The 19,775-nt window shown below is 51.9% G+C and overlaps 1 protein-coding gene and 1 long non-coding RNA gene across 2 annotated transcripts in view; one reads left to right on the top strand and one right to left on the bottom strand.

The window, feature by feature from the left end:
* Positions 1 to 19,775, bottom strand: part of LOC114488084 (c-Maf inducing protein) — a 227,860-nt gene that overhangs the window by 44,825 nt on the left and 163,260 nt on the right. The window contains exons 4-5 of the mRNA XM_028501692.2: positions 6,394 to 6,555; positions 2,000 to 2,041 (exon numbers count right to left, since the gene is read on the bottom strand). Of these exons, the coding sequence (XP_028357493.1) occupies positions 2,000 to 2,041; positions 6,394 to 6,555 (204 nt within the window). The remainder of the gene's footprint in view (positions 1 to 1,999; positions 2,042 to 6,393; positions 6,556 to 19,775) is intronic.
* LOC118497557 lies at positions 236 to 18,092 on the top strand. Its single transcript, XR_004900081.1, has 3 exons — positions 236 to 248; positions 10,332 to 10,340; positions 15,537 to 18,092. It is a non-coding gene; the product is annotated as an uncharacterized LOC118497557 (long non-coding RNA).

Here is a 19,775-nt window from a genome sequence, read left to right as displayed (position 1 = left end):
TGGTCTTTTTTAAAAAAAGTATATTCTATTGATTATGGTATTACAATTGTACTCATTTTGCCCTCTTTGCCCCCCTCCCACCCAGCAGCCCCCATTCCCTCAGGCATCCCCACAGCTTTGTTCATGTCCATGGGTCATGCATGTAAGTTCTTGAGCTACCAAAATTTGTCCCCCAGCCTTGTCCTAAGTCCAAAGCCCTCACCCCTCCTTTCCAGGGCCAAGGTGCACCATGGGACCCACAGGGGTTGGTAGAGGGAGAGGAAGATGCCAACTCCTTCGCTGGCATCTGCAGTCCTGTCTGCTTCTCCACTAGCCAGTCCCACCCCTTTTCCCGGGACGGCTCTTACCCGTCTTTTAAGACTAAGTATGCTCACCTCCTCCGGGAAGCCCTCTGTCATCTTTTTCCCAGCACCCTCCCTGACAGAAGAGGTTAGGTGTCTGTCCTCTGTGCTCCTCTAACACCCTGAACAAATGTCAACTTCTGACCATGTCATTTCTGGATTATCTGTTGACCTGCCAGGTTCCCCCAGCACACAGTGAAGCCCTCAGTGGCAGCTGTTCGTCTGCGGGACAGAGACAGTGTCTGGCGCACACCTGCACTCGCACATCGACAAATGTTCGTTACTTTGTTCAGAACAGTGCACCAGAGAAAGATGGTGGTGGATGACTGGGGGTGCCCTGGTTGATGCTCCCGTTCTGGCCAAAGATGGCAATGGGTGGCCAGGTGGGAAGCACAGGAAAAACCTCTGTATTTTTAACAAATACCCACTCAGTTCCTACTATGTACCAGAGGCCGCGGTTGGGGCTCCATGGACGCTGCTACCTTTACTCTTGGCAATAAAAGGCCCAGGGCTTATCTCCTTTGGAGCTGACAGGACCCACCTGGGGCAAGGAGGGTGGTCCTCTCGCTTGGGCTAGCTAGGGCCACGCTGGTGGGCACCCAAAGCCCTAACTCAGCTCAGAGAGGCACGGTGCCTGGGATGTGGCCCTTGATTCAGCAGCTGCAGCGTGGGCCCTCTCAGGCGGGGTGAGTGTTCTGGGCCCTTTCCCAGGCACACGGGCCTCTCTCTGCCCCTCGCTTCCATTTCAGGCTCTGCCTCCCTGCTTCCCACTCCTTATGCTTCATGCTCCAGCAATGCTAAAGTTCCCCGAAACTACCATGCTGCTTTACATCTCTGCTCTCATTTTATTTCCTCTCTCTAGAATGCCTGTACTCTGTTTTGCCATCTAGCAAACTCCTGTTGATCCCTCAAAACCCAGTGCAGACATCACTGCCCCCAGGAAGCCCTCTGGCTTCTTTCCCAGGTGAGTTTATCATTCCATTGTCTACACCACAAGCCTCTATTTTTGTAATGATTTCATTTGTCTTCCTACAACAAAGATGAACTCCTTAGGAGCAGGGGCTGCCTCAGTTATCTGTGGATCCAAAGACACAGCACAGCGCTTGGCACGCAGTGGGTGCAAATTCATTTCTTTCTTCTCCCTAGTGAGAGTCATGTTTCATAGCTGAAAATTAACCCAGAAAGACTTTTAGCCCCAAAGATGCCTACATCATAGTCAAGTCCCAGAAAGTGCCATCTCACTTTGCACATCCGAGGGAACTGCATCCAGGTTCTATCTGTGGATTAACTAGGAGACACAACCTGGAGCAGGAAAGAGACCGGGTTACCTTTCCACTACAGGTTTTGCCTCTGAATGGGTTACGTGGTCGCTGCTGTCTCCTGCCTTCAACTCCCTCGGCAGACTCAAGAAGGAGGAGGCAATTAAGACACATTTGCTACAAACCTCAAAGACTGATACTTATATCTCCCCCAAATCAACTGGGGCTCTTAAATGTGCAAAAACAGGAGGGAGACATGTCTAGCTTGTGAGAGGAGAGAAAGCTGTGCAAGGTGGCTGTGCCGCTGGATGACATGGGTGCCTCTGGAATTTTGAGAATAGCTCAAACCCAGGTGGGCCTGGGCGGTGGGCAGAGGGAGAGGGGTGGCGAGAGACTTACCACAATGATGTTTTCATGCTCCTGGGTAGTCAAGTTTGTGTTCTGAAGGATGGAACGCAGAAAGCAGGAAGAAAACAAAACAAAACAAAAATCCAAATGTTAACAAGATGGAACACTTGTATCTCAAAGGTCCACAGAGTCTCACAATGCTTGCAGCCTCTCGGACCCAGCACCGTTGTCGCTTTTCCTTAACTGCAGAGATCAGCAGAACCCCGAAGGCACAGCTGGACGGGAGAAAAGTACACCCTGGGGCAGGGGAATCACGTTTCCTAGTTGCTGCGTCACAGCTTGTGGGTTACATGACCTTGGACAGATCACTTCTCAGTGAGACTCAGTTTCTTCTTCTGTCAGTGGGATCCTCTTTGGGCTGCTGGGAGAGCGTCTATATGGACAGGGCTCAAACTCGTGACTGGACCTTGTCATAGTGACGCCACTTGGAAGCCAGAAGACTGGTTCACAGTAAACATGTGAAGAAGACTTTTAAGTCTTGACTCCATGCTGGAGTCTTTTAGGAGTGGCGTGTGTATCATCTCAGCGGTTTGCAAACTGGGTTCCTAGGGAACACCGGTGTTCTATGAGTTGGCCCAAGATCTTGTAGCTAAATTCAAATTCTAACAGTTAACTTTCAAAAACAATACTAAGTTGAATGGACTAACCTTGTTTAATTTTTAGTGTCTACCCCCCGCCCCCGAGATTTGGAATTTTCTTACACAATGGGTTACCTGTAACTGCCATCCTGTGAGTAAGCGGGTGAGTAAAGCGATGAATACGCAATAAACGAGAGATCACGGGGAAACTCAGAGACAGCCGCCACTGTCTTTTTTTGCTAGTTTCAGGGGTGTGTTCTGTTTTGTCTGTCTTGGTGGACATGGGCTCTCTTTGGTGTCAATTCATATTTTCTAACAGTCAAAGATGCTGCTTGCAAGATGCCTCCTTGCTGGACAGCGAACTGGAAAGGTCGACTGCTCTAGAGAAAGCCCCCAGCACCCACCACCTGGACAGGTTTCAGGGGCACTGGGATAGCCACCATGTTTACACAGCTGAAGCTAGTGAGCCTGTTTTCGTCTGGCTGCCCAGGGATGAAGGTGGACACAGAACGAGGGTCAGTGTCTGAGCTGCACGAGTCTCCAGGTTCCCATGGAGACGGCCTGACCCGAGATGCTTAGAATCAGGGAACATTCAGGAGGATGTTTTATGGATTCCAATGCCTTTTCCTTTTTGTGGATGTTGCAGTTTGAGCAGCCCACTTAGGGCAGACTATTAGACATCAGTCATTTTTCAGCTCAGGGTAGATGAAAGCCTGGCTTTGGTCTTTCTTCCCTTATGTCTGACTGACGAGCGCACTACGCCTCGGGCACTGTGTCAGAGCTTTGTAATACCAATCCCACCCACTTCTCCTTCTCGTGGAGGTTCTCCTGCTGTTTCCCACGATCCCCTCAACAGTGAGCTACCTGACACTCAGAGGTGCCAGTGCTCACCGGGGAACACAGCTAATAGCTGGCGGATTCCAAAGCCTCCGTCTCCAGCCACCAAGCCATGGTGCTCAGCCCACACAAATGGCAGCTCAGTGGGACCAGCCTGTCCCCCACCACACTCTGTACCTTTCCAGGAAGAGCCTTCAGTGAGCACAGAGACCATTTCCTTTGTCAGTCACCAGTGGCAGCCCATGCCACTCTGCAAGGACATTTTCTCCACCAAGGCCATCCTCAGCCCTGGGTGGAGAGTGCTCATTAAGAGCCACTGCTTTGAGGGGACACCTGAATCCCAAGCTGATTGGTCACCACACACTCAACTCAACAAAGGCCCAGGAGGTCAGGGATGCACCATAAAGTCTAAACAAAAAAGGCAAGGAGGGAGGATGACCCTCATGTCTGTGAAATGGGCGCCAATCTGAGCCCCAGCTCACCGATGAAAACTGGGTACCGAGAAGCTAGGAGCCTGCCCACGGCCAGTTAGCTCCTGAGGACGGAACTAGGTCTTTCTGACTCCACACATTTGCTTCTAACCACTGACCCGCACAGGTGGGTCTCCCCCTCGCTAAAAAGCCTCTACAAATGCAAGTTTGTGTCACGTCTGTGCAGAAGAGCTTGCGCTTTGCCATCGGGCAGACCTGGGCATGGTCCTGGTCCACCCCTTCTCCGAGGGACCCTGGGCGGACGACCGAACCTCTTGGAGCCTCTATTGACTCTTCTACACATTTTAATACTTAGCTTGCAGGGTCTCTGGAAGAAATGTAAAACATCAGCTCTAAATCCCTGCCAAAGTGATGGTCACAGAGCATGTGCTGAAAAAGTGTTAGTGTCACCTGGAGAGGTGGTGAGCCTTACTGGAGGAGGTGCCATCTGGGCTACGGTCCCAGTTCTGTCCCTTACCAATGGCAGTGCTTATCAGTAAAACAGGGTGACTAATACTGACCCCAGCCCAGCACACAGTAGGTACATAGCAAATGCAAGCTTCTACTATTTTTTTAAATGCCTTTATCTCTCCCCTCAACCACTTGGCAATCAGCTGACTTTGAGACAGTTGGTTGAAAGCTTGAGAAGTAATGCAAAGGCCCATGGGCATGTAGTCACACGAAGCGTATCTGAGATGGGAAAGAAATCCTGCCAGAGGTTGGCAATAGTGTCACCTGCCACCTCCACCTTCATCCTGACAATGAGCCTGATTTTCTAATGGTGGCCAAGGCTGGTGGGGCGGAGGGGGAGGGCAATGTGGTCTTGCAGAAAGAACCAGACAGCCCCAAGGTGGAATGGAATTTCCAGTCCCACTGCTTACTTGGCAGATCAGTACCACCGGACCTCAGTTTCCTCATCTGTGACACGGAGACAGCAAGGCCCATCACTCAGGGCGGGCGTGTTAAAAGAGACGCTGGGCGCGTGGCACCTGGCGCCTGTCTGGCACAGAGCGGCTGCTTACCGAAGGCGAGCTGCCGTCCCCGTCCTCCATGAGAGGCCGGCCCCTGGCCTGCCCACTCTTCCCCTGCTCAGGGTGGGAAGCCAGGACTTGAGGTTGGGCACATAGCACCGGCCTCAAGTTCCAGACCTTGACCGCCATTCCTTTCAGGGCCCGAGTGTTCACTCCTCTGGGGAACAAGGCTGGTCTCCTGAGGACACACCCTCTGCTCTTCTGCTGGCGACTGTCACGGCCTCTTCCCACCTCTCACCCCTACCTCCTCCCAGGGTGAAGGACCCTCCCAAGTCTGCAGACATGCAGGGCCTGGGCCAGTTTCCTGGGCCGACAGGAGTGAGCAATCCAGGCCTGCAGGGGGAGGGCCAGGTCTAGGCAGCAGGGGGCTTATGTGGAAGTCGAGGGGGGCGTGTAGAAGCTACTCAGGGAACCAGGGTGTCAGAAGACAGGGGCCGCCTCCAAGGGAGGGGGACAGAAAGAAGTGGACAGAAGTGTCGCTCTGGTGGCCATGCATAATTTAAATCAGGAGCCATCAAATCTAGTGCCCCCAGGGGCCAGGCAGGCAAGTAAATGAGCAGTATTATTAATATCTGTACAGTGCTTAGCTTAGAATAGCACCTGGAACAGAGTAAACAGAAGTGTGTTTCCTAGCACCCCTCACCTTCTAACGAACAGCGTGACCAATTCCCTGATTAAGTCTCCCTTGCCCGCCCCACTACCAGGCTGTAAGCTCCAGGAAGGCAGGGGCTTGCCTCCTCCCGAATGCCCAGGATGGCGCCTGGCACCCAGCATGCACTCAAAGCGCGGGCCGCCTGGCAAAGCAGATGGCTCGGACGGGTGGCGCTAAGCAGCGCCAGCTGCAAAGTGCTGCCGAATTTCCTGACTGTTTTTAAAGGGAACTAGGAAATTCCCATTTTGTCATGAAATCTCCCAATTTTAAAAATCCTGTGTGAGATAAACAAAATATAAGTGTAGGCTGTTGGGGGTGATGGGGGCAGAAAACCGTATTGCCCAGACCACTGGCACCGAGGCGGGCCAGTGCCGGGACTACCAGCCCCCACAGGGGAGGCTGGAAGAAAGGACAGTCCGGGGGCTTCCCCGGTGCACTCCCACTTGGGAATGAACTAGAGAATTCTGATTCAGCCATCACCACCACCACCACCAACAGCCCACACCTCAGGGCCAAGACCATAACCACACCACCACCATGTGCCATCCTGTTTGGTTATAAGGCATGACAGGGTAGTGACAGCTGTCCCTTCGTCCTTGCCACAGGCCCCGGACAGCTCAGTTGGAAGCAGTGGGCAAACCTTCCTGACACCCTCAAATAGCTGGGGGAACCGCTCACCTCCTTAAGCAATGGAGAAACAGCATAAACTCAAATGCAATTCTGGCCGAGGGATGGTGAGCAGGGGAGGTGAAGGGAGATAAAAGAATTTAAAGAGGGGGCACTGAGGTGCCAGGCCCAGCGAGGGGAAGCACCTTACCTCTGAGAGCAGTTTTGAGACGATTTCCAGTGGGGCTTGGTTGATGGAGTCGTCCTGCAGGGGCGATGTCAGGGCCATGTCCACCAGAGTTCGGATCTCCTTCAAGACAACCTCCCAACGGCTTGGGTTACTCAGGACTTTCTTGTATTTGTAAATCTTTTTCTGGTCAGGAGAAAGAAGACACAAGCGTGTTACTGATATGTCGATGCCAGAAGATACAACGTAATCAAAGAATTAGATGCATTCAGCTATAAAAAGTCCCCAAGAAAGTATCAGTGTTGGCCACTGTCTGCCCGTAAGACACGGACGCCTGAAAAAGGAAGGAGACTCTTGTCCTAAGGCACAGGTGTGTTTGTGGCCAGGCTTCCTGAATACAGAAGAGTAATTTCAATACGATTTCCAGTGACTTAAGAAAAAAAAAAAAAAGATTTCTCTTTCAGATCATAATCCTGCCAAACTTACTTCCCAAGTGTTCAAAGCCAATAGGAGCGGAAATATTCGTGGGTCCACAAAGTGACTGTCTTTGAGTTAGAAGCACTACTTCTGTTCATCCACTCCCAGGAGGTCCCCCTGGAGAGGGGCTCAGCTAAGAAACAGAACAGACAGACCAGGGGCAAAGAATTCAACCCCATCCAGCCAGGTGGGGACAGAGTCCAAGATGGCCCCCGGGAAACATAAGGCCATCCTCAGCTTCCCCCTAGTGAGGAAGACGGGAGCATTCTCACCTTGGCTCAGGAGCCACTGGCGAAGCTGAAGGCAAGGGCTGCTGCCTCCCCCGATTTGAGGCCGAGTTAGCTCCGCCTCTGTGACATCATGGAAACAGGAGCCCTGCCTCGGAAGGCGAAAGGCCGAAGTCCCAGCCAAATCCCCACCCCCACCGCCATCCCAGCCTGCTGGGGAGCCTCTCTTTCTATCAGGATGAACTCCTTCATTAAGTGCGCTGCTCTATGGGGAAAACCTAATTTTAGTGTCACTGTGCCAGCAGCCAGCTGGAGGGACATGTCACAATCTCCAAGCCAAAGTCCGAATGAGGAAACAGGGGGACGAGGAAGAGGAGGAGGAGGAGGTCGTGGTCTCCCACTGGCCCCCAAAGCAACCAGAGTCTCCCTGACCACTGAGCTTCTGAGTTAAGAATTACAATGTGATCTTGGAACCCCGTGCATTCGGGGGACACAGCCTTTACCACACTGGGGAGGAGTTGTGCTGAGCAAGGCACTGGGGCGGAACGAGGTAGAGTCCAGGGTCAGACACATCAGATTCTTCCTATAAAGCATTTCACCCACTGAGCCTCAGTTTCCTCTTTTGTAAATCAGGCATGAAAATACCCTGCAGCAAAATACGTCACCTTTATAAATCCCGGACCCACGTGGGCCACTCTCTGTATGGAGTTACGTTCGAGAGCACAGTCCAAACAAAGCCACCACCAGTAACAAAAAGGGGAATCAGGATACTTAATTAGTGTCTTTTGAAAAACTTTAAGAAGATAAAATGTACAATCCATAGCAATACAAAAAAGCATCTCATTTCCTTCCTCCCATTTTTTTCACACTCCATGATGTTCTGGAGCCTCTTACTTGCTCATCGTACCCCCACCACCACCACCGTCACCCAGTCAACTCAGAGTTGACCTCCCCCTCAGTGCCCCAGGTCTCCCGTGTGTAGGCCAACTGGTCTCTCCCTACACGCACAACATCCACTCCCTCTGTCCCTCACCCCCTTCTGTCTGTCTTACGGCTCTCTGCCTGGTCACCCGCTCCCCATCGAGAACCAGAGAGGAACAGGCCCTCTCAGAGGGCCAAGAAGGACAGAGGAGCCCAAAGGTTGAAGACAGCACAGTTTTCACCAGGTGGGGGAGGGAAATGAGCAGCCCATCTCCTTATGCATCATTTTGGATGAGATTAGGATGGGGAAAAAGCCATGGCAAGCGCTGTCGGGGGGTGGGTGGCTAATGAATAGTAAGTACGTCTTGATGAGGATGTTGGTGACAATTAGTGCTTGCTGAGATCCATGACGTTAATGACAAGACACACCCAGTTCTCTGGCTTCCGGGGACCGCAACCAGACTCGGGGACGAAACCAGACTTGGTCCTAGCTACCATCAGCTGAGCCTCCCTGACTGATCCAAGCAAACACCGTCCTCCCGAAGCTTCCTGCAGCGGAGACCGTTCCCAAGGCAGAACCCAACCCCTCCCAGGGATGAAGGTTCCTTTGAGTGCTGGACATTGTGGTTTTGCTTCGTGCCCAGAGAACTGCTTACTGTTCGAATGACTATGAAATGGTCACAGAAGCTTGCTATCTATTAAGCCCCAAAGAAAACCACAATGACACACACCCACATCTTCCCACAGCAGATTCTAGATCCAAGCACAGTCTGAGCTTTAAGTGCCTTCTCTTCTGATCGCCTGCAAGTCATTTACTTTCGAAAGAATAATGACTTCACTTTTTGGTGAAAACGATGCGTGCTTATTGTAAGAATTTTAAACCATGACAAAAAGCACACAAAAAGGATAAATTTGAATCCCACATCTTAGAAATAGCCACCATTAATCTTTGATGAACATTGCTCCAGCCAACTCTCATTTAAACTGAACTGAATCCAGCTGGCCCACGGCGTGGGTGGTCGTGGGTACAGTCCCCTGCTGGCCACACTCAGACATACCAAGACTCTGGAGCAGCAAGACCTCGGCAGAAGGGTCCACGGGGTGCCACCAGCCCCAGTGCAGCTTCCAAGGAGCCCCTTCATAGCCATGCTCAGCCTTGGTGCTCAGTGGCAACAGCTCTCCCACAAATGCCTCTGGAACCCGAACCCTTGCTTAAGAGGCAGCCCCAGAACAGAGGTCACAGAGGCTGCATTCAAAACCAGAAGGTCCCAGGGGCTGTAACAAGGGCTGCATTCAATGAGCACATACTACATACCAGGCTCTGTGCTGGGTGGGCACTTAGGAGCATCTTCTCATGTGGTCCTCATAGGAGCTCCAGGAGCTGGGGGCCTGCCACAGGGAGAGCAGCCCTGGGAGCAGACTCTAAGACTGCTGAGAGGGTAGGGTCCCTGCAGCTTCTGCTATAGGACGACAGTGTCCTGTTCACACACAGACTATCATGACCAGAGAGGTGACATGACTTGCCCAAGGTCACGCAGCTGAAAAGGGCAACTCAAGAATCAAAACTGGCTTTGATAGACTCCAGAAATCTCCCTCTTCCCATCACATCCACCAGGGCCAGCACAGGTGGTGGAGAGGAAGGACACATTCATCAAGAGACACTGTGAAGAAGGGGTCAGGAATGCTTGATGGCATGGGGTGAAGCCCAGGACAAGTTCATAAGGCTCTGAGAGCCGGGGTCCAGGTGGGAACAGAGGGTGGAAGTGCATCTGTGACAGCGTGGTCATGCGTGGGGGCAGGCCACTGGTTCCCAGAAGAGGCCCTGAACTCTGGGACAGGGCAGCAACAGGCAGAGGGAGGCCCATCCAGGACCACAGGGGCCCAGTTACTCTGCCTTGGGTGACACATTAGAAGATTTCATCCCAGGAACTCCAATGAGTTCATCTGGTGGTAAGTCACAGTGGGTCTGGGGACACTGCCTGCCAGGCTCCCAGGAGCCCAGCCCTCAGCTCTACGGTGTGGTCCTCCCACCGAGCCCACTTCATCAGGAGGGTGGGCAACCTCTCGCCACGTTGAGTGGATGGGCTGCTGGAATCCTTTGACAGGGGCCTTCAAGCTGTCCCTCTGCTTATTTCTGTGCAAGGAAGCCAAGAACGGTCTTAAATTTTTTAAGGGTCATGAAAAAATACATGTGACAGAAGTCAACGTGGCCCACAAAGCCCCGAGTACTCACTATCCGGCCCTTTGGAGAAAAAGTGTGCCAACCCCTGGCTGGAGAGGTGAAACCCCAGCCTAGCGGTAAATGCATGATGCTGCTCGACATTAGGAGCCGTCCAGGACATGCAGGTTCAAACCACAAAGAGACACCACTGCATACCCACCAGGCTGCTGCAGCCAAACAAGCAGGTGATTCCAAGTGCAGGCCAGGACGTGGAAAAACTGGGATCCTTGTGCATTGTTGGTGGGAATGTAAACTAGTAGAACATCATGGGAAACGAGTTTGGCAGTTGCTTAGAACATTAAACATAAATTTATCATTTGACCCAGCAACTCTGTTCCTAGAAATCTACTCAAGAGAACTAAAAACAGACTCTGCATAAAGTGCAAGAATGTCCACAGCAGCATTATTCATAATAGCTTCAAACTGGAAACGACCCACATGTCCATCCACTGATGAAGGGGTAAGCCAGATGTGGTCTATCCAAGACAACGGAATAATATTTGGTAGTAAAAAGGCTACAATACGGCCCTGGCTGGTGTAGCTCAGCGGACTGAGTGCTTGCCTGTGAACCAAAGGGTTACTGGTTTGATTCCCAGTCAGGGTGCAAGCCTAGGTTGTGGGTGAGGTCCCCAGTGGGGGTGGGGGCGCATGAGAGATAACCATATATTGTTGTTTCTCTCCCTCTCTCCCTCCCTCCCCCTCTCTGAAAATAAATAAAATCTTTTTAAAAGAAAGGCTATAAGCTACAATATGGATGAACCTCACAAGTATTATGCCAAGCAAAGAAGCCAGATGCAAAAGACACACTGTATGATTCCTTGTATCTGAAATGCCTGAAAAGGCAAATTTAAAGAGACAGAAAGTGGAACAGTCATGGCCTAGGGAGCATGGAGGACAATGGAGATCAGACAGCAAACAGGCCTGAGGGCATCTTTGAGGGTGATGGAAATACTCTACACGAGATTGCACTGATAGTTGCATACTCTGTAAGTCTGGTAAAATCATTAAATCCCACACTTAAAATAGGTGAATTTAATTGTATGTAAATTACACCTCACTTAAGGTGTGTAAAGCAAACCCCAACCTCGGCAGGTAGAGGAGGACCGCAGACAAAGCCAGCGGCGGTGTGTCTCAGTGGTTAAGCACGCAGGTTTTGCCAGCAGCGGACCTCATTCAGTTCAGTTCTAAGCTTTACTTCATCCATCCATCCCTCCCTCCATTCACCGGTCATCCATGCATGCACCACCCACCCACCCATCTGTCCAACAGAAATGACTGGGATCCATCCACTACGATGTGCCAAGTACAGTGTTAAGCACTAAGGTGAGCAAAACAGATAGGCCGGTACTCACGGAACTCAGCCTGTCACTTGCACCCTACTTTCCTCACTTGAGACATGGAGTGAGAATAACTAGCGTCAAAGCTTTGCCACGGCTATTCTATGAAATAAAATATATAAAGCACCCAGCACCAATCCTGGCTAAACAGCAGCTCTCATTCTTATCACCTACCAAGCCCTGGGAAAATGAATGGTCCGAAGCAGGCAGGACTTAGGAAGGCTCCCAGCATCCATGACTAAGCCCCACCAGCTCCCGAAGCAACCGAGCCAGCGGGAGGAGCCTGCTGCCTCCCATGAGGAAGAGTCACTCACTCCATTGCAGTTCTCACTCTTTGCTTGTTAGGGAGGGGACGTTACCTGGGCAACATCTGCCATCTCTCCAGCAACTGCTCCCACAGCAGAGGCAACGACGGATACCCGGGTTCTGGGGCCTGGTAAAGCAGAGCCTGCTGGCTCCTCCACAGGAGATGAGCTGTCACTGGGAATGTGTCCCTCGTCAGGGAAGGCGTGACTCAGAATGTGCTGGAAGCATGCCTCCCAATGGTAGGGGCTGCCGCTCCGCTGCTTGCTGCAGCCTCAGAGGCTCGGGCTCACACAAGCACGCATGCTCCCACCACCCGACATTAAAGGCAAGGCTGCATGGGAGCTTCTGGAGCCACGGAGGAAAACGAGCCAGGGAAGAACCAGACTGGCTTTTAGAATTTCTTTCCGGTGAGATTCCAAAGTTGCGCTGCCAGTATGAGAGCCACCAGGCCCACATGGCTACTTACATTTACCTTAATTAAAATAAATTACAACTAAATAATTAGCATCTCGGTCCTGCTAGCCACATTTCAGCTGCTCGATAGCCACCAGTGGCTGGTAGCTGCACCATTGCAGATGGTGCAGATACAGAACGTTTTCATCGCTGCAGGAAGTTCTATTGGGCCATGCTGTCCTGAAGTGTTGGAGTCCCTCCTGTCACCTGCCCCCAGAGGACCAGCATTGTCCCGGTGCTTCTTCCCATCACTCAGGCAATGCTTATTTGCTGGGGCCAATATGGGAGCGGCACCCTGTCCACCCACCCAACTCCTTCAACTGTCCCTCCAGGTCTACAGGCTGCTGTCCCAAATGTGCCTTCACAACGAGGGAGAATGACAGGTTGGCCGAGTGAACTGTCTGGCCTCCCTGATTCCTAGACAGGGGCCTTTGACCTGCTCACGCTCTCTGGGGCTGTGGGTGCTGGTGCTGCCAAGTCAGTCACGTCCCTGCCGAGCCAGTATGCTGCTGGGGGCCCCGGCACTTAGGCAGGGGCGCATTTTTAGCCTTCTCGTTAGTCCCCCAGAATGGCTTCCCTTAAATCCTTTTAGCACTGAAGACACTACCCAAGCCTGTGAGCCGCCTGTGTGTGTCATCCCCAAACCGCTCATTTGGCCCTCGGGTCTTGATCTTGTAGCCAACACAATTACTCAAGTGTCACCTGCTGGCCCAACAACCGACAGATGGACTAATCAGTGATCACCCTCAGGGGACTCGGGATTTTCTGGGTAAGTGCGGGGACACCTGCTCTGGGCATCACCTCCACAGAGGGGAAAGGAGGGAGGAAACAACACGAAATGAGACGTAGCCCAGCCCTGTAGCTGGAGCGTAAGGCACAGCTCAACTCACCCTAAGAAAGCCACTAATTACGACAGCACAGCCTACCACTTGCCCAGGGCTTACCGTGTTCAGGAACGACCGTGATGGGCGGTGACAAGAGTGTAACTGTTAACACTTGTGGAGGGCTCTCTATAAGCTGGGCCCTTTGCTAAGCACTTTGTATAAAGTAATTTTCTTAATCCTTATAACCACGCAACAAGGTGAGTGGTATAATTAGCTCCATTTTACAGACAAGAAAACCGAGGCTGAATTTAAGTCACGTTGCAAGGAAGAGCTGGAATGGGGACCCAGACCTAGCTGTAGATCCTGGACACCCAGCTGCCACGCCACCCTGGGAGGCACAGCTAAGCACTTTCTCCACCCTGACCGCTGCTGCCGCAGCCTCCTGCTGAAGCCAGTGAGAAATCCTTTAAATCTGAGAGTTGGGCCTCAGCCCCCTGGCTGCCGCTGGGTGTCCAGCTGACAGAGGCCTGGGGAGACAGGCAATTTGTTTGAAAGAGGGGAAAGTGCCTGCCTGGCCACTCAGCCCCTCAGTGCCCACCAGAGACAGTCTCCCTGCAGCCGTTACCGCTCCCAAGGAAACAGCAGGAGCTCGGGCACAGTGTCCTGCGCATCACCTCGGGGGCACCGCTGATTGCCTAGGAAACCACGCATCTGGCTGGTGAGATGCACTGGCCTTGGTGCCAGTCTCCCAGCAAAGTACCACATCCTACCAGGTGCTTAGGGCCTGCTGCACTCCTGGGAACATCCAATCACCTCACACATCCATTTGACTACATTTTAAAACAGTATGTGACTGTTCTCCCTCAGCTCTGGGCTTCTTAGGGCCTTGCCTGTTTCTTTACTGTTCTGTGCAGTGATTAGAACCACTTAGGGCACGTGGAAGGTGCTTCCAGTGTGTGTAAAAGGGAGAATAAAAATCAGGAATAATGGCTAATGTGTATGAAGTGCTTCCGCTGTGCCAGGCACTACACCAAACCCTTTATCCCCCCCCTGCCCCCAGTGCTCCTCAGATGCTCCTGTGTTCACGAACCACTGGGGAGGGGGTGGATCTTGCTAAAAGGCAGATTCCAACTCAGAGTTGGGGTGTCAAGGAGCTTGCACTTTAAAGTAGATTTCAGATAAGAATGATGATCTTGAACCATAACTCACATGCCTCGTTCACTACTCCCTACATGTTCTTCTCTGTTCCACATGGTACCCAGCAGAAGAGCACGCTGAGGGATTAACACCTTGCTTGAGGTCACACACCTGGTGTTGTGGGTTGAACTACGTCCCCCCAAATGATACATCCAAGTCCTAACCTCTGGTATCTGAATGTGACCTTATTTGGAAATATTTCTTTGCAGATGCCACCAAGTTAAAATGAAGTCATACTGAATTAGGGTGGACCCTAAACCTAAGCCCAGTACCTTATAAAAAGGACATTTGAAGACACACACATATGCAAGGTCATGGGAAGATGGAGGCAGAGACTGGAATGATGCATCTACAAGTCAAGGAATGCCAAGATTTGCAGCAGCCACCAGAAGCCACCAGTGGGTGGTACTTTGTTACAGCAGCCACGGGAATCTCATGCAGCTGGTGAGCCACAAAGGACAGAAGGAGCCCAGGAGACCTGGCTTCCGTTTGTTGCACTGCCCTGCTTCAGCCACTGAGCTGACCCTTCCAACCCTTTTTACCCTGTGAAGGTGGCAGCTGGGGCCCCTCTGGGACTGTGGGTGAGCGGGCACGAACACACAGATGCCCCCGCTCTCAGCGGCCTCTCCCGGCTTATCCTCAGTTTGGAGTTTGTTGGGTTTTGTCTTCCTGGAAAAGACCTGAAGCACCCCCTCCCCTAATCTCTTTCCCACTCCCTCAGGGGATAGAAACGCTGGTGTCACCCCCCCCCCCCCATGCCTATAACTAGCGGTCCTTCACTGCCTCAGGAAAGGCTGGGCAGGGACACCTGGATACCCACATGTTGATGATGTGGGGAGGAGCCACCTGGCCACCCAGGGAAGCTACAGGGGTCCTCCTGGGGAGGACATCAATTCAGGCAGCAGTCAGAGCAGGCTTAGGGTCCTTGGCAAAGAGGGGTCATGAGGGAGACTCCTGCTCGACGCAAAGGGAGCTCCCTTTCCTTTGACGAGCCCCGCGTCAGCCGATAGCAACCCCCGCCACACCAGCGACAACCTGGGGGCAGGGTGCCCAAACTTTTGGTGTCTCTGCGCCACACTGGAAGAAGAGTTGTCTTGGGCCGCACATTAAATACACCGAGACACATAATCACAAACAAAATCTCAAAATGTTTTAAGTAAATTTACAATTTCTGGTTGGGCCACATGTGGCCTGTGGGCCACAGGTTGGACACCCCTGGTAAGGCTTCCCCTGGCCAGGCCCTGAGCTAGGTGCTAATCCCCAAACAACTATTTCGGGTTCTCAGTCCTGGCTACGCATCAAAACCACTTGAGGGGGCTTAGCAATATCCCATGAACTGAGTCCGCCCCCAGGTCAATCCCACCAGGTAGGTTCTGGGGGTGGAGTAGGCATCTGTATTTTGGGGGGCATGCTATAATTTAAAGTGTATTTAAACACCAATGTGCACAGCAGTGTTATTCACAAGAGGCAAAATGTGGAAGCAACTCAAATATCCACCAATGATGGATGGATGAACAGCTGTGGTCCATCCAAGTAATGATCATTCAGCCATGAAGAGGGAGGGAATTCTGACACACACTACAACGTGGACGGACCTTGAGGATAGCAAGCCAGTCACAAAAGGACAAACACTGTATGACGCCCCTCACACGAGGGACCTAGGGGAGTCAGGCTCAGAGACACGGAAAGCAGGATGGAGGGTGCCGGGAGCTGGGGGAGGGGAGCGGGGAGTTCGTGTTTAATGGGGGCAGAGCCTCAGTCTGGGAAGACGGAAAAGTTCTGGAGATGATGGTGCTGGTTGTTTACACAACAGTGTGAATGTTGTGAAACTTAATGCTACCTAAACATGATTAAAACGGTCAATTTCATGTTATGCATATTTTACCACATTAAATGAAATACATTCAAAATCCCCAGATGACAGAGTGTGCAGCGAGGGGTCAGCACTGCCGGTCCAGTCTAAGGGGGCAGGTGCAACCCCCACCGTACACATGAGGAGCTCACAACAACATAGAAGGGGACGGTGACGTGCTCCAGGTCATAACTGCCTGTCTGAAGGAGGACCCCTCCTTGGGGCCACCTCGTTGTCCTGAGTCATGACAGAGGCTCGAACCAGCTCTCCGCCTCTGGAAACACTCTCCTGTCTCCACGTGGCCCTAAGCCCAGGGAGGCCATTCTCCAGCAGCCCCCTGCTAGGGAGTGCTATCGACAGTGCTGGGGGGCCCCCGGTCCGATGCTCAGCACACCCAACACCACACCCTCACTGCCCTTTGCTCACTCACCTCCCCCACCAGCCTGTAAACTCCCGGGGACAGAGAGGCTTGCAGGGCCCTGCTTTGGCTCCGAGGTGTATGCAGACAACAAACCGGGAACAGGGCACACCTGCATTCCGATTTCCCTTCTGCTAGTTGCCAGCTGTGCAGCCTCCAGCAAATGGTATCACCTCTCTGAACCTCAGTTCCCTCAGCTGTAAACGGGCTAACAGTAGCACCCACCTCTTGCAGATGCTGACCAGGTTAAATGTGGTATTTCGTGTTGAATGCCCTGCCCTTTGTAGCTGCTCAATAAATGGTGGCTATTGAGTTCAGCGGGACCTTGATTAAAGACAGTTCACCTCTGAGAAACGGTCAGGATGACCAGAGAACCCCTGACTGCCCATCAACAGAGAGATGCTTAAGGAAGCCGTGGCCCACATGTGCGGTGTAGTCCTAGAGAGCAGGGAAAAGAATGAAGGGTGCGAGATCTGCCAAGGATTCCACCATCACAACATCCAAAGTGCAGAAGCAAAACCACACACATGCCTGTGTTTTCCTACACACTTACATGCACGGGCTGCATATACATGGATCTAACACATAAGAGGGGGCAGACATGTGTCAGGCTGATGACAGCTGTCTTCCTGGGTAGGGGGGAAGTAGCTTGCGGGGGGGCGGGGGCGGGGCAGGGCAGGGCACAGAGCAACTTCAGCTTTATCTACACTGTTTCAACTCCTGCAGGAAGCCATATCCACATACTGTGCATTTAATTAAAAAGAAATAAAGACAAATCCCCAGAGGTTTCAGAAATTAGGATCAATTTCTGTTCCTTCCACAGAATTATCAGATTGGTCAGAATCCCACCTTCTTAGAGAGAGCTGGAGGGTAGCTGAGATCTTACCGTTTCCAACCTCTCAGGGGTCTAGCAGATCACCTGGATTGTGAAACAATACACGTTCATTGATCAATCAGAACGTACAGAACAGTGTTAGGGAAGAGAGTAAAGTGCACAAGAATGCCGTCACGTGGGCTCATGGCCTGCACGTTTGCATGTTGGTGACCGTCATGGTATGTGTTCTCTTGCTGTACACACACACACACACACACACCAGTATAAAAGTGTAGATGCTAGCCTATCTCATACATGTTGGCTTTTTTTAAACTGCACCTCCGAATCCATGCTAACTCAGTGACATGTATCAGGGTCGCACAAACACTTTCTGTGAAGGGCTAGACAGCAAACACTCCAGGCTTTTGTGGCCACACTCTGCTGTGGCATGAATGGGCGGGGCCGGGTCCCCATAAAACCCTTATTTAGAAAGCCAGGAGGTGGGCTGGAGAGCCCGCTGGCCCCCGGTATCTATCAGCTCAGATCTTTCTCCACAGCCACACATAATCTAACACGCATGTGCAGAAATTTATTTTGTCCTCAGTTTCCGTGGCTGTGTTCCTCAGCTTGTTTTACAAAAAGGGCATCACGTGATACCTAGGTCTCTGCCTCATGCTTTCTTCCTCTAGCACCTGGTGGAAGTTGCTTCGTATCAATTCGTGCAGATTTTCCCACGCTGTGTTTTCGTAAACCACCTTAAGCACCAGGAGGCAAAGGGAACATACTCATTTAGAAAATGAAAACGAAACAAACAGATGTCCTCCTGTCCGCCCTCAGTGCTCTGTGCAAACTCTCTCAAAGGTCTTTCTGGCAGTTGCCTTTGGACCGCTGTGACCGCCACACCTCGGTGACCGGCACTCCCCTCCTGGCAAGAGCCCTTCCCCGGGGCCACCGCCTGCCCGGTGTCAGCCCCCTAGCTCCAGCATATACCCTCCAGGGTCCCCAAGAACACAGCCCCCTGTCTTCCCCAGCCTTTCAAATGTCCAGAATCGTGTCCTGCCTCGCCTTAATTACAAATGAGACACACCCAAGGTGTGCAGGACACCCCCCTTTCAAACGTTCGGTTTAAGAAGATCCTATTATTTTCCAATGGCATTACTGGGGCCGGGAGCCCCGTGCAGAACCTGCACCTAGTACTAAAGACTGCAGTGGAGACCTCTCATTAATCACTAGTAGGTGATGCCATTTTCTGAAGAGACCCCCCACCCCCGGCATAGCAACCCATGAAATAGATTTAAAAATGCAAACACTGTACCAGAGACTGCTCTTCGTCTGCCAGGTGGGAGGGCCAGGCCCCTAGCGAGTTTCGCTCTCCTGACACACAGAGACCAGCACAAGGCTGCTTCTTCTGGGCACAGAAAGGGAAGTGTCTCTCCCAAATAAGGAGTTCCCTGCGCTGCCTCAAGACGGTAGCATCTCCACGGGAGCCTCCGCTGTTTATCTGACTAAGAACTTTATCTAGTGCTTCCAGTGCTTCAGAGGACATCTCATCTGTTCATTCCTTTGTTTGGGCTCCATTCCGTGCTGGGCTGTCTCCTCGGGGCTGCAGCCACGGCTCCTTCGACAGGGGGAAGGAGCACCCTGCAAGAGGACCCAGTTCCCTGATCAATTAATTTCAGGTTGACCCCCAACGTGTGTAGCCAGCTAGGCAGTGATGGCGTGCTGGAGTCTAGGGTAAGACGTGCTCCTGCCTCCCCAGGTAGGGGACTTGTGAAGGGGGAGGAATGACCAGGTGGCTGCTCCTTCCTTACTGAGGAAGGCCCCTCAGTCGCACTGAGAACTCTCCTTGCACTGGGGGAGTCCAAGGTGGAGCCTGGGAGCAGCACTTGAAGGGTGCTCATCGTGCTGAAGTCTAAGTTACCTGCATAAATGGAGGAGATGAGGCAGAGTAATCTAAAAGCTACAGATGCATTCAGCCATTCATGCTTGATCTCAGGTCAAGAGAGACCCAGCAACAGGGTCTGGACACAGAAGGAGCCTCAGGCCTGGGTCTGAATTCTGGTTCAGACATATGGGAAAATTATTTAACCTAAGAGTCAGTTTTCTAGTCTGTAAAATGGGGATATAATCTCCACTTCCCAGGGACATTGTATAGCCTAAATAATATAACAGGAATGGAAAATAGTAGGAGCTCAATAAATGTCTACTGTAGTTCTTCCAATCATTGTAGAGGTTTTTCATCTGTGGTGTGTATCAGAACCACCTAGAGGGCATGCAAAACACAATTGCTGCACTCTTTCCCCACCTCCGAGTTCATGAAACAGAGATTTGTGTCTCTAGTAGGTGCCTAGGCCACACA

This window comes from Phyllostomus discolor, chromosome 12, assembly GCF_004126475.2.
Source record: "Phyllostomus discolor isolate MPI-MPIP mPhyDis1 chromosome 12, mPhyDis1.pri.v3, whole genome shotgun sequence".
Lineage (NCBI taxonomy): Eukaryota > Metazoa > Chordata > Mammalia > Chiroptera > Phyllostomidae > Phyllostomus > Phyllostomus discolor.
This window is presented reverse-complemented; position numbering and strand designations above follow the sequence as displayed.